Source organism: Mytilus californianus, unplaced genomic scaffold, assembly GCF_021869535.1.
Source record: "Mytilus californianus isolate M0D057914Y unplaced genomic scaffold, xbMytCali1.0.p SCAF_5, whole genome shotgun sequence".
In the NCBI taxonomy this organism is placed as follows: Eukaryota; Metazoa; Mollusca; class Bivalvia; order Mytilida; family Mytilidae; genus Mytilus; species Mytilus californianus.
Genome location: NW_026262701.1, coordinates 84,029,414 through 84,043,496, shown reverse-complemented (window position 1 = coordinate 84,043,496; position 14,083 = coordinate 84,029,414). Strand labels below are relative to the sequence as shown.

General features: G+C 31.7%; 1 protein-coding gene across 1 annotated transcript in view; it reads right to left on the bottom strand.

Annotated features, from left to right (window-relative positions):
- Positions 1-632: 632 nt before the first annotated feature.
- The window catches only part of LOC127703221 (NADH-ubiquinone oxidoreductase 49 kDa subunit-like), a 30,350-nt gene continuing 16,899 nt past the window's right edge, over positions 633-14,083 (bottom strand). Inside the window, exons 7-13 of the mRNA XM_052207746.1 lie at positions 13,454-13,617; positions 8,238-8,357; positions 7,716-7,845; positions 6,083-6,178; positions 5,429-5,512; positions 2,250-2,307; positions 633-738 (exon numbers count right to left, since the gene is read on the bottom strand). Of these exons, the coding sequence (XP_052063706.1) occupies positions 701-738; positions 2,250-2,307; positions 5,429-5,512; positions 6,083-6,178; positions 7,716-7,845; positions 8,238-8,357; positions 13,454-13,617 (690 nt within the window). The 3' untranslated portion in view covers positions 633-700. The remainder of the gene's footprint in view (positions 739-2,249; positions 2,308-5,428; positions 5,513-6,082; positions 6,179-7,715; positions 7,846-8,237; positions 8,358-13,453; positions 13,618-14,083) is intronic.

Sequence of the window (14,083 nt, the reverse complement as noted above, 5' to 3'; positions counted from 1 at the left end):
CTAATAAACAAAGAGTTTCAAGTGGTGAAGTTATAATCATCACTTCCAAAATTTTACAGACACCCCCACACGTTAGACTGTTATTGACTGTAATGCAATACTGTTTCACAGAGAACCACAGATATCTTCCAATTGTCGTACCTACAATCATGTCCTCTTTTCCTCAAATGTGATCTACTGTATTAGACTTACCAGGTTTGTACTTTCCTGAGCAACACAACGGGTGCCACATATGGTACAGGATCTGTTTACCCTTTAGGAGCACCTGAGATTACCCCATTTTTTGATGGGGTTTCATTCTGCTCTGTCTGGTTTTCTATGTTGTGTTTTGTAAACTGCTGTTCGTCTTTTGATCATTTTTCGTTTTTGCCATTGCGTTGTAAGTTTATTGTCGACTTATGAGCTTGAATGTCCTTTGGTATTTTTTGCCCCCTTTTAGAAGAGAAAAAAATATTAATGAATAAGAGATGATAGTGATGGTAATAACAATGGATAATATGCTCCCTGCATTTAGCCATCAGAGCTTTCAAAAATGAAAACAACATGTTAAAAATTTCACGTGTCAAAGTCCTTTCTGGATTTACCTTCATCAGGAACACTAAAAGGTGATTATTTGACATTGGAAAAACACATAAATCATAAATATTTTATTTACAACATATCTTAATAAAGTCTTCAGAAAATGTCAGTATCTAAAAAGCTATCTGTCTACCTCTCCAAACACAATGTCGAGTGTTCCTGAAAATATAAGGAAACAACACATCAATTAACTGAAAATATTTTATAGAATTTTTTTGTATATCTAAAATTCTTGCGATAGGAGTTTTCAAGCCATTAAAATAGTAAAACAACTTAAATAAAGTTAAATTCATCAAATGGAAAAATCACTATTAAATACCGAATATCCTATGTGATTTTTTCGTCTAGACAGACAATGCAATGTGATTTTATAGGGAATACAAGATTCATAGTAGAGCAGTGAAAGAGACTTTTTCATTATTAAATATATTTTTGGTGGACACTTGTCATTATATCGATTCAAAAAACAAAGCTCAAAGCCTAAAAATGTATTCTTCATTTATTAAAGGGAGGTAATCAAAATTCTCTTTTCAAGCAATTTTATATAAAGTTCAGACAAATATTAAAGCCACAATCAAACCTGTATTAAGCAGTCACTTGTTGGAAGTATCAAAAGTGACCACTCAAGAGAGGTGAACTCTTAAATGAGTGTTTTCAATAGGTAGAGTTATCATTCTTGCTAGCAGATAAATATAAAATGAAGGATACCGGCACTCTTAATTTAAAGAAAACATTCTAAATAGTTAGTATTCATGGAGAAATAGGTCAATGATACAGTTTTCATTAGAAACTGAAAGGATTGGTTAGCAGCAGGTGACCACTGAAACAAGGTGACAGTAATGGCAGGTTTGAATGTATATGTTTTAAAATAAATCATAATATGCTTTAAAATGTCTTGTAATTAAATAAATATTTGTTGATATGAAATAGTTAACATGTTATTTTCTACAAATATCATTACAAACACTGAATAAAGTGAATAAATGTGTTTCTCAGTTACTCTTTCGAGTATTTTTCTATATTTGAATTCTTGGACTAGTTATTCTTTAATTATAAGTTCTGCCAATACTGAATTATAGGAAAACATGTTGTTTTAAGGAGTCAGGTAAAAGAATTATTTTATTAGGAAAAACTCCAGCATAAATTCAGGTCAAATTTGCTTCATACATAAAAAAAACAAAAGTTGTCTTTAATGTATGGTTCTATGTATAACTTTGTTACGAGGTGTCTCAGTTTTTACCTAGGGTGAGGTCACAACACATAAATTCAGATTTTGAGAGGAACTGTCTGATGAGTTTCTGCAAATTTGTATTTATTGGTCATATAAATTATAATATAAACAGTCATTCAAATTAAATGGCAAAAGAGGGTTTTAAAAATTTCAAAGGATATTTTATAAATCTATCATATATCTGCATTTGATTTTATTATCTAATAGCACTTGTTTCACTGAGCTCTACTTGAGATGATGTGTTCACAGAAGATATGGCTAACCCATGGTAAAATCTCATATACCTCATGGGCTTGCAAAAAAATTTCATAAAATAGTCCATGAGATCAAATATTTCTTCCAAGTTATAATTTGTTCTTCCATTATAAAATGTAGAAATGTAATGAAATTAAAGCTTTCTGAAAAATGAATTTCCCAAATATTTTTTCAAACATCTTACCAATAATAGCCACAATATCAGCCAACATATGTCTTTTTGATATATGGTCTAGACCAGCCTGAAATAAGAAAAAATAAATGTGGATAGTGTCCACATGTGGACACAGATGATGCCCCTGCTTGCATATAATATAGTGTAAAGGGACATAACTGACGAACGGTAAAAGTGACGCTTCCCAAATTTGAACTTGTTCTGAGTTTTGTGGTAATAAGCATTGTGTGTAAGTCTCATAACATTTGGTTGAGGTTAACTTAAGTAGAGACGAAACTAAAAATTCAGCAATTTTTCTATTTGTAAACACTCATAACTCTAGAACGGTTGTGTATAAGTTTTATAACATTTGGTTGAGACAAACTAAAGTTAGAGAACAAAATTCAGCAATTTTTATGTTTTTAAAGGGACATAACTCAAGAATGGTAAAAGTGTCGCCACCAAATTTCGTACTTAATCTGTATTATGTAGTAATAAGCATTGTGTATAAGTTTCATAACATTTGGTTGAGGCAAACTAAAGTTAGAAAACGGAAACAAAATATTTGTACTTGATCTTAGTTTTGTGGTAATGAATATTGTGTATAGGTTTCATAATGTTTGGTTGGGGCAAACTTAAGTTACAGAATGGAAACTAAAAAATTTGCAATCTTTCGATTTATAAAAGGGCAAAACTAAATAATGGTTAGAGTGACACTACCTAAATTCAACTTGATCTGTGTTTTATCAGTGGAAGTCAAAATTAAACATTCCATTGTATAAAGCATTGATTGTAGTTGATTCAACTATAATCATGGACAAAGGAAGATAACTTCAATTTAAAAAATTACTTGATATTTAGAAGAAAATAAGAAATTTTGCAATTTTTCCATTTATAAAGGGGCATAACTCTAGAACGGTTTAAGTGAGGCCACCAAAATTCATACTTGATCTGTGTTTTGTGGTAATAAGCATTGTGTATAAGTTTCATAACATTTGGTTGAGGCAAACTTAAGTTAGAGAACGGAAGCTTAAAATTTTGCAATTTTTCAGTTTAAAAGGGGCATAACTCTAGAACAGTTAAAGTGACTCCACCAAAATTCAAACTGGATCTGTGTTTTGTGGTAATAAGCATTGTGTATAAGTTTCATAACATTTGGTTGAGGCAAAGTTAAGTTAGAGAACTGAAACTAAAATTTTGCAATTTTTTCATTTATAAAGGGGCATAACTCTAGAATGGTTAAAGTGACGCCACCAAAATTCAAACTTGATCTGTGTTTTGTGGTAATAAGCATTGTGTATTAGTTTCATATTATCTGGTTGAGGCAAACTCAAGTAAGAGAATGCTCCCACCGCTACCGGTGGGGGGGGGGGGGGCATAAAAACTACGTACAGATGAACAAGGGTAAAACTTAATGCTCCCACCGCTACAGGGGGGGGGGGGGGGGGGGGGGGGCATAAAAAAAACATGTTATACTGGATCTTGAATGATAAAGTTTTCTGAATTTTTCCAGTTTTGTGAGAGTTTTCAAGGAGGAAAATATATACTATCTTCTCAGAGAAGTGAAATATAATAAAGATATTGGTAATAAGAACAAACTAATTTTAATGTCAGATCACAAATGCCCCCCCCCCCCCCCCCTCAAGCGATGCAATTTTCCAAGTAAAATAGGGGCATAACTCTAGAACGGTAAATGACTTGCTTCCCAAAATCTTACGCTGTCTGCAAGTTTTGGTTCTTAGCATTGTGTAAGAGTTTCATAAAATTTGGATGAGGAAATCTTAAGTTAGAGTGCGAAAACGAAAATGGACAGAAAGACGGACGATCAAGGGTAACCCCTAATGCCCCCATTGTCTACGGCAGGGGCATAAATATAGCTGGTATGCACTAAGACATTGAAAATATTGGTAAGGTGCCAAAATTGTAATTCAGATCATAAATTCTGACCTGCTAGTAGATATAAGTATGTCAAATATGAAACAGACATCAGCAACACTTTTGTTATTTTTCATACTGACTGTCACGGCTTATACAAAAGTATGTCAAATATTAAACACACAACGGCAACACTTTTGTTATTTTTCATACTGAATGTCACGGCTTATACAAATGTATGTCAAATATTAAACACACAACGGCAACACTTTTGTTATTTTTCATACTGAATGTCACGGCTTATACAAATGTATGTCAAATATTAAACACACAACGGCAACACTTTTGTTATTTTTCATACTGAATTTCACAGCTTATACAAAAGTATGTCAAATATTAAACAGAATCCATCAAAAACATATGGTGAACATTTTCTAAACACATAAAAACCTTATATTTTAACTTTTTATCAGTCCATAACTTTATAAGATAATCTTGTTATATCACAGTGACATGATATTCTAAAAAAATATTTATCATTTATTATTTACTCTCTCATTTACCAACCAAAGGTCTTTTGTGGAGTTTTGCTTTTTGTCCTTACTTACCTGTATGACAATCTTGAAATAGTTCTATTTTTTTGGCTTCCACTTCAATTAAATACTTGTGTGACAGCTTGATTTTTTTTAACAAGAAAGTGTCTGCTATATACAGGTTTCGATATGATGTTATTTCCCTTGGTGGCCATTTTGAAGGGGTAAACGGTTGATTTTCCTATTTGACTAACCAATTTGAAACATATTGTACAACCAAGTCTGATTTATAGAAATCCTTACCAAATTGTTGTGATAAAACAAGCAAGGCTAATAGAAATTAAAACTGTTCAGAAAATAAGTTTTTCTAATGTCTAGTGGGCAGTATAACAAGTTGAATTTCACTAATTTTTGAAGAAATTTGTGGGTTTAGACCTCCAACATGGTGATAAAAGGGAAGTAACTCTTGCTCAAATTGTGTCAATAGAAACATATTTTTAACCATAATTTTGAAAGGAATAAAGAGAAATTAGTTATTCAGCAATGACCGGCTATAATGAAATAGTAGACACAAGATACCTTTCATTTAAGTTTGCCTAATAAATTGTGGTCTGTTGAAATATCAAATGGATTCATCAAAGAAACCCACAGAAAATTGGAGGAAAAATGAACCAAAAATCAGAAATAAACTCTACCAATGTAACATAAAAAACCTAGCTGTGATGATATAAACTAAATACTCTTGTCAGGACTTACAGTAAAGAACCTTTCAATCACATATTAATTCTTTTAATTACTTACCAAATGAGCAAAGCCTGGAGCTTTAATTTTACATCTGTAAGGTTTGTTTGTTCCATCTGATACCAGATATACACCAAATTCCCCCTAGAAATAGCAAATACAACAAAATATATATCACCTTCTTCGAACACAATATGCCATGAGAAACTGCATACCTAAGTCTCCTTGTAACCCTGTCAAGGCGTGACAATAAAATTGGTCAAATATCCTAATTCAAGGGCAATCACTCCTATAAGGAGTTATCAGATAATTTAGGTGGATATCAAAGTAGGTAGATCTTGACATTCTATGCATTCAAAAAAAAAAAATTCAAGATTTTTCATATCATGGATTTCAAGACAATAACTTGCATTTTACCCTTATTTTTTATTTTCAGCCATGGTAACCAAATTGGAACAGGAACAAAAAACATCATACTACATACCCTAAGAATCATTCAATTCAAGTTTGGATGGAAATTTGTCAAGTGGTTTCAAAGGATTATATTTTTTCAAAGTTTACGATGGTAAATGATGGCCAAAGCTGAAATGGCCCCTCTGTCAGGTTTACTAAATTAATTACTTTTTAAAGGGTTTAATGTTAAATTCTTACAACTGCACTCGAAAAATTAAGAAATATATTTTTCAAACTTATGTTTTCATAGCTGTTCTTTACCTTTGGAGCCTCTATAGCTGTATATGTTGAACCTGGTGGGACATTATAACCTTCTGTAAACAGTTTAAAGTGGTGAATCAAAGCTTCCATAGAATTCTGAAAAGAAAGAATGATGTAAAATGTATAATTTAAAGAAAACAAGAGGTAAAAATTAAATAAAAACAGATTGTGTCTATGGAACAAAAATACCCCCACTTATAAAGATGAAGAGAAATCAGTCAACACAGATCTGTGTTATATGGTGCCCCAAAACATTTCCAAATTTCAATTGATTGGTGGAGGCCTACTCAAGTTCATGCCAGGAAACCAAAAATTGTCTATGTTCAGCTTAAAAAGGGGCATAATTCTTGAAAGACAAAGTGAAATGTGTCAAATTTGACACATATCAGTGTTTTATTCACATTTCAGACTTGTAGTTGTCTTACTCGTTTCATCCTCCTGAAACCAAAATAGAAAGCTAAAGGACATAGGTACAAGAGAAACACTATATCCTTGTTTTGTCACTTGGCCGGAGCATAAAAAGAATTATCTTGCCGGTAGCCTACTTATTTATCCTAAAACTGCAGGACATAACAGATGAATAAAAAGATGTGGATACAAGATTTAAGTGAAAAACTGTTTATCGAATTATCTTTGTAAAGAAACCATGTAAAATGTTTTTTTCTTCCCATAGGTATACGAAAACTAACAAAAAATCGTGAAAATCTGCTGAAAACATACTGTACAGTAACTCTTTCACCGATAGCCGCCCTGACAGAAGCTACTCTGAGACAATGGCTTCCATTACTATTGTGACACAAGTGAGAGATCTTCATATTAAATATCAATAAAAACTTGTCTGTCTGTATTTATGTCTTTATTTTTTTCACTTACACCATAGACACAGCTTGTTCATGTTTTGATAAATTTTTTGTCAGAAAAAATCAAAATTTGCAAATTTTCGGCTTTAAAACGTAAGAAATTCACGAAAATCGACTTTATGACCCAAAATCATAATTTTCTAACCCAATACGGCAATAGTTTGAAAATTTTAACGAGGTTGTACAAATTCCTTACACTGAACGATGTCCATTCCAAGTTTTTTGTAAATAAAACAGCATTTTATGTCAAAAAAGTATACTAGTCTGGCTTCAATTCTTCCAAATTCTTTAAGAAAATTTTTTCCTTCGTTTCAAATTCAAGTAAAATCCGTAAATTTCATCTGATTTTGACACGGTTTTCAACAAACGGAAGCACCATGTTTACACTTTCATCCGGGTATTAAACAAAGAAAGATAACTTGTGTTTGCAATATTTTTCAGCTGGAAATATAAAAGAGGTATTCCGATCCCTGTAAACCAGGACTCATTGTCAGCTGTCTGAAGCGTGAATCCCGGTAAACCGGGATTCGTCGGCGAAAGGGTTAAATCTAGTGAAACAATTTTTTAAAAATTTTCTTCAGTTATAAATATGGATAAAATCTTCCAAGTGAACAACAGACTGAGAAATTGCTTTTGGATTTGTCAAATAGAACAGAAAAATATTTGTCTATTAATTTTAATATAGATAATGACACTGATGAAAACCAAAATATCACAACATTATACCAGCACAAAAATATGCAGTCTTACAATAATTAATTTGACCTAATTACCTTCATTTCAGCTCTGTTTGGAGGACAAACTTTGTTATCATCTACTTTTATTTCTCCACTTGGCATTTTATTTAAACACTGGAGTATAATTCTCAAACTCTGCCTCATCTCTTCCATACGAATCAAATACCTAGTAAAGTGATATAATCATTGTGCAAATCATAGTTCATTCTTTATCAATTATAACATTATATCATTTATTTAAGATATATAGATCTATTAATTATGCTTTCTACGAATGACAGTCCATTACAACAAATATGTTACCATTTATTCTGTAAACCAACTTTATTTTCTTGGATACTACTTTAATGCCTTGACATGTCCAGCCATCTTTGCATATATTTATTTTCTGGTTTTCCTCACTATCTTATTTCAAAACAATAAAATGTTAACATTTTTCTTCTTTTTTCTAGTAAATAGTTAAGAACAGTAATATAATAGTGGTTTTTTTTCTCTCACAAAACAGTGATTTCCCAGCATTCCAATTTCTTTTCTACAGATTATTTTCTAAACAAATACCTGTCCCAGCAATCTCCTTTCCTTCCAATAGGTACATCAAATTCTACTTTATCATAAGCATCATAAGGTTGTACCTTTCTCAAATCCCATTCTATACCTGATCCTCTTAACATGACACCGCTGAAAAAACAAGACACAAATGTTAAACATTATTTTACATTATTTCATACTTTCTTTAAGCAATCCAAACAAGACTGTGTCCATAGTACATGGATGCCTCACTCGCACTATCATTTTCTATGTTCAGTGGACCCTGAAATTGGGGTCAAAACTCTAATTTGGCATTAAAATTAGAAAGTTTATATCATAGGGAACATGTGTACTAAGTTTGAAGTTGATTGCACTTCAACTTCATCAAAAACTACCTTGACCAAAAACTTTAACCTGAAGTGGGACAGACAGACAGACGAACAGAAGAACGGAGGCACAGACCGAAAAAGATAATGCCCCTAGGTGGGACATAAAAACAAATTTTCAACAGTAAGTTTCAAATCACAATCATGCCAGATTAGCATTCCTGCGTGTTGCATTCTTTGACAATAGTTAAAACAAATACTATCCATCAGTCCAACAGCTGGACATTTCATAAAAATCTTTTTTTTTATCTTTTATTTGTTTTCAATAGTCAGGATTTTACAATACTCCTACAATCACCACCTGACTATGGTTTTTGGGGCAAACATTGAAAGTTATATACAAGACTATACATTTTTTTTAAAATTTATATTCATTATCATAATTCAAGAATATAGTTATTAAAGGAAAAAAAAAATAAAAAAAAAAAAAAAAAAATATAGCTGCTCACACTCACACTTTCTCTCACTACTTACACACAGTCACTGCAATCTTACCATTAGTATGCATGTATGTCTATATATAAAGTAATAAAATGCTCCGCAGGGCGCAGCTTGATACGACCGCAGAGGTCGAACCCTGAACAGTTGGGGCAAGTATGGACACAACATTCAAGCTTGATACAGCTCTGAATTTGGATTGTGATTAAATATTTGACACAAAATAGCTTTCTGACACAGAATGAATGTGGTCTAAGAACTTAAAAATTTTAAATTGGACATTCACCTATTATGGTCCAATATCCAAAATCTAAATACATGGTTAGATTCAGTATATCAAAGAACCCCAAGAATTCAATTTTTGATGAAATCAAACAAAGTTTAATTTTGGACCCTTTTGACCTCAATGTGGACAAAGTTGATAACGGGGCCCAAAAATCAAAAATCTAAAAACATGGTTAAATTCAGCATATCAAAGAACCCCATATATTCAATTTTTGTTGAAATCAAACAAAGTTTAATTTTGGACCCTGATTTGGACCAACTTGAAAACTGGGCCCATAATCAAAAATCTAAATACATGTTTAGATTCAGCATATCAAAGAACCCTAAAAATTCAATTTTTGTTAAAATCAAACTAAGTTTTATTTTGGACCCTTTGGACCTTAATGTAGACCAATTTGAAAACGGAACCAAAAATTAAGAATCTAAATACACTGTTAGATTGGGCATATCAAACAACCCCAATAATTCAATTTTTGATGAAATCAAACAAAGTTAAATTTTGGACCCTTTGGACCTCAATGTGGACCAATTAAAAAACGGGTCCCAAAATCCAAAAACTTAATACACAGTTAGATTCAGCATATTAAAGAACCCCAAGAATTCAAGAATAAAACCCCATTGAAACTGATCAAGAAATAAGCAATTTATACGAAGTATCTTCTTTTGCACAATACTGTGCAATTGAATATTTCTTGCTATTGCGCAATACTGTACAATTGACAATTTCTTGCTATTGCGCAATATTGTGCTATTGGATATTTCTTGCTATTGCGCAATACTGTGCAATTGAAGATTTCTTGCTATTGCGCAATACTGTGCAATTGAAGATTTCTTGCTATTGTGCAATACTGTGCTATTGAAAAATACTTATTATATAATAATTTACACATCCTGTTTGGTGTGTATCTCCTACCATATCATTATTATTTGTTTTTAAATATAAATCAGAAATAACCAACTTAAAATGGAAAATTTTAAAAGAAAAAAAAAGGAAAAAAAGAAAAGAAAAAAAATGCCCCCCCCCCCAAATTTTTTGAACCCCCTTATGATTCATCGTCCCCAAACTCAATCCCAGCCTTCCCTTTGTGGTATGGTACCTTTCAGTACAATTTCAGAGAGATCCATACACTTGAACACAAGTTATTGTCTGGAAACTAGAAAAATGCTTATTTTTGGCCCCTTTTTGTCCCCCAATTCCTAAACGTTTCGGGCAATTACCCCCAAACTCAATTCCAGCTTTCCCTTTGTGATATGGAACCTTGTAGTACAATTTCAGAAATATCCAAACACTTACACACAAGTTATTGTCATGAAACTAGAAAAATGCTTGTTTTTTGCCCCTTTTTTGGCCCCTTATTCCTAAAATTTTGAAACAATTACCCCCAAAATCAATTACAGCCTTCCCTTTGTGTTATGGAACCTTGTGGTACAATGTCAGAGAGATCCATACACTTACACACAAGTTATTGTCTGGAAGTTACAAAAATGCTTATTTTTGGCCCCTTTTTGGCCCCTAATTCCTTAACTGTTGGTACCATAACCCCCAAAATCAATCCCAACCTTCCTTTTGTGGTATTGAACCTTATGATAAAATTTCATGGAGATCCATTTACTTAAACTAAAGTTAGAGTGCGAAAACCAATGTGTCTTCGGACGACGCCGGACGACGCCAGACGACGACGACGACGACGACGACGCCAACGTCATACCAATATACGACCAAAAAATTTTTAATTTTTGCGGTCGTATAAAAACCAAATATCAACTGCTCACTATAGTATAACTTAAAGTATAAACGATAATAAATCATGAAAAAATTGTATGTAGTGGGGACCAGAATCTTTCATAAGATGCTGCTCTATTACTTTTGTTTGCAATATAAAATTCATTTGATTGGTATTATTTTATTCTGGATTTAAGTCCTACAAAACTAGGAGCTATATTTAACAGGCTATTATTTAAACTTGGAATTATTTTTAATTATGGAATTTGCATAATTTCTTGTGTTTGAAATTTTTAATAAATTCCATGTTTATTTGGACTTTAATGTTCTGTGCTGCGCACAACACTTTCTATTACAAAGAAGATAGTACATTTTCAATAGAATGTACTGTGCCGCGCACAACACTATCTATACAAAATACATTGTATGAGAAGTGTTATGAACCGCTCAAAACATTATAATACCAAATAAACATGGAATTTATCAAAAATTTCAAGCACAAGAAATTATAATAATTGAAAATAATTCCAAGTTCAAATAATAGCCTGTTATTTCTTAACTTACATCTAAAGATGTAGTTTTTAGCTTAATAATTAACAAATTTATAAACAAAGTTTTAGTAATAAATCCCAGTAAAATTTCCATCTTACTGATGCTGAATTGCTCATCAAATAATTTGATTTTCTGTAAAAATGACAACCAAAAATTGTATGTAACATTAAAATCATAAAATAAATGTTCTATTGTTTCCTCTTCCTCATTACAGAAGGTACATAGACTTGTTTCCTTTTGCTTAATTTTATATAAAAATGTATTAGTAGGTATAATTCTATGTTATATTTTATATTGAAAATCCTTTAAATATGTATTACTACAACATCTTTTCAAAAGGGAAAAATACTTCGACCATTCTGAGATTTCCGAATTTGTTACATCCTCCCATTTCAAAAATTTCTCATATGGGAGTATGCATATTTTATCTACAAGATCTCTGTATACAAATTTTAACTTCTTATTTTCCAAGATCCTTTTAGAAAATGCATCAAAAGGAACAAAATTTTCTAAGTTCAAATCACAATAATCTTTGATGTATTTTTTTATATATTTTGGAATGTTAGATAATAAACTATAGTATTTCAAAAAATTTTCCAAATTAAGTTTTTGTCTTACTTGTTGAAATGTTAATAGTGATTTACTTTGACTATCTACAATGTCCCTTATAAACTGTATACCATATAACTTCCATTTCATATATACAGGATATTCAGATATTGGTATAAAGTTTAGAATATCCAATGACAAAATTTCTGGAACACATAACCTTGTATAAGGATTTGCCATGTGTAGACAATCAAATATGTCTTTCCAAAATGGATTTTTTAAGCAATTAGAAATATCTTTAATCTTATCCTTTTGTAATGTAAAGACTCTGTCACCACCTAACTGTTTTAGTTCTGCTTGTAATAAATTCTGCCAAGTACCATCTGGATTTGATAAAAATCTCTTTACCCAAGATAATTTAAGATATGTACAGAAAGACTGCAAATGCACCATATTTAATCCTCCCTGTGAAAAATCTGCAATAAGAGTACTACGCTTGACTCTATCAGTCTTACCATTCCAAATGAAATTAAAAAACATAGCACTCAGCTCATTTAATTGTGAGTGAGGTAAATTCGGCAGGGCAGTCAACAAATGAATCAGCCTCGGTAATGCCAGAGTCTTAATTACAGTAAAAATAAAAAATCTAACCATTGACAATTCATATGCAAACTATTTACGTTAAAAAATTTCATTCACTTTTTATCCATTCAAATTTTTCGTCTTAGGTCTAAACCTTGCTTTTGCTCTCATGAGATTTATCTGTCTTACTTCTTCGCGAATCCTTATCAAAGGGTTTACTTTTTGAGGAAGTCATCCAGGTAGTCTCAATTGTCTCACTTTATAGTGATTTTATGAAATATACATGATTTCTCTGTATCTTTTTAAGATGATTGTCATCTGTCATGTGACAACACATTAAATGAGGTCAAGAACTTTAGGTTACTAAAATAATTTTCCTTTCATCAAATTATAAATCTCATAAATATTTTGACACAAAAAAAGTTGATTTGATACAAACTTGAAGAAATATTTTTAACATGCAAAAAGCAAAACTCAGTTCAATAAACATGTTGACTTGTAAAGCTAATTACTGGTTGGAAAGAACCAAACTAAAAATGACCTTGCTGTACTGAATCCTCCTCCCCCTGCAATAAACCATATATTGGGTCTATGCAAATAGTATCCTAAAGCTGGGAAACCTGATCTTAAGTATATGTTGCTATCAAAATTATATGGCAACTAACAACTTTTCAGCGATAAGATTTAAAGGTTGTGAGAAACCCTTTCTTTTGATGTATTGTAAAAGTCACCTGAAGCCATAATTGAGGGCATCCTCAGATGAGACAATACCAACATCTATAGTTCTAGTTTTCCAGATCTGATTGTTTGTTAACAGCTGGTCTGTTTCATCAATACGCTGACCAAACTGTTGACACCACTGGTATATATCGTCCATCAGACCTAAAGGAAGATCCTGAAAGATAAATGTTAGGTTGTTTAAAAAAATGCTCTGTGTTTTAATTGTTGATCACTGGAATTGAACTGCTTTTTTTCTTACGTTTGCATTTTAAACATCACTCTTTATTAATACCATATCGCATATCGACTTATGTGAAGCCTGCCAATTAACCGTAGGATATATATTGTGTTCTAATGTATAGGCATTCACAGTACTGTTAATGTAGATTTAGAAATTATTGTGAGGTTTTTATCAATGTGAAAGGGTTAGGATCACAATAATAAGAGTGCACATGCTGAAATGTCTCGCCTGCTTTACTACTATTGATTTTATGTTGCATTGATAGCACTAAATATAAAGTTTTACTACAAGTATCACATTAACTTAAAATGATCTAAGAAAAAAAGTCAAGGTCAGATAAACCAAACCAGAAATACATCTGCACCTTACAATCATTCCATACATTGAATATAGTTGACCT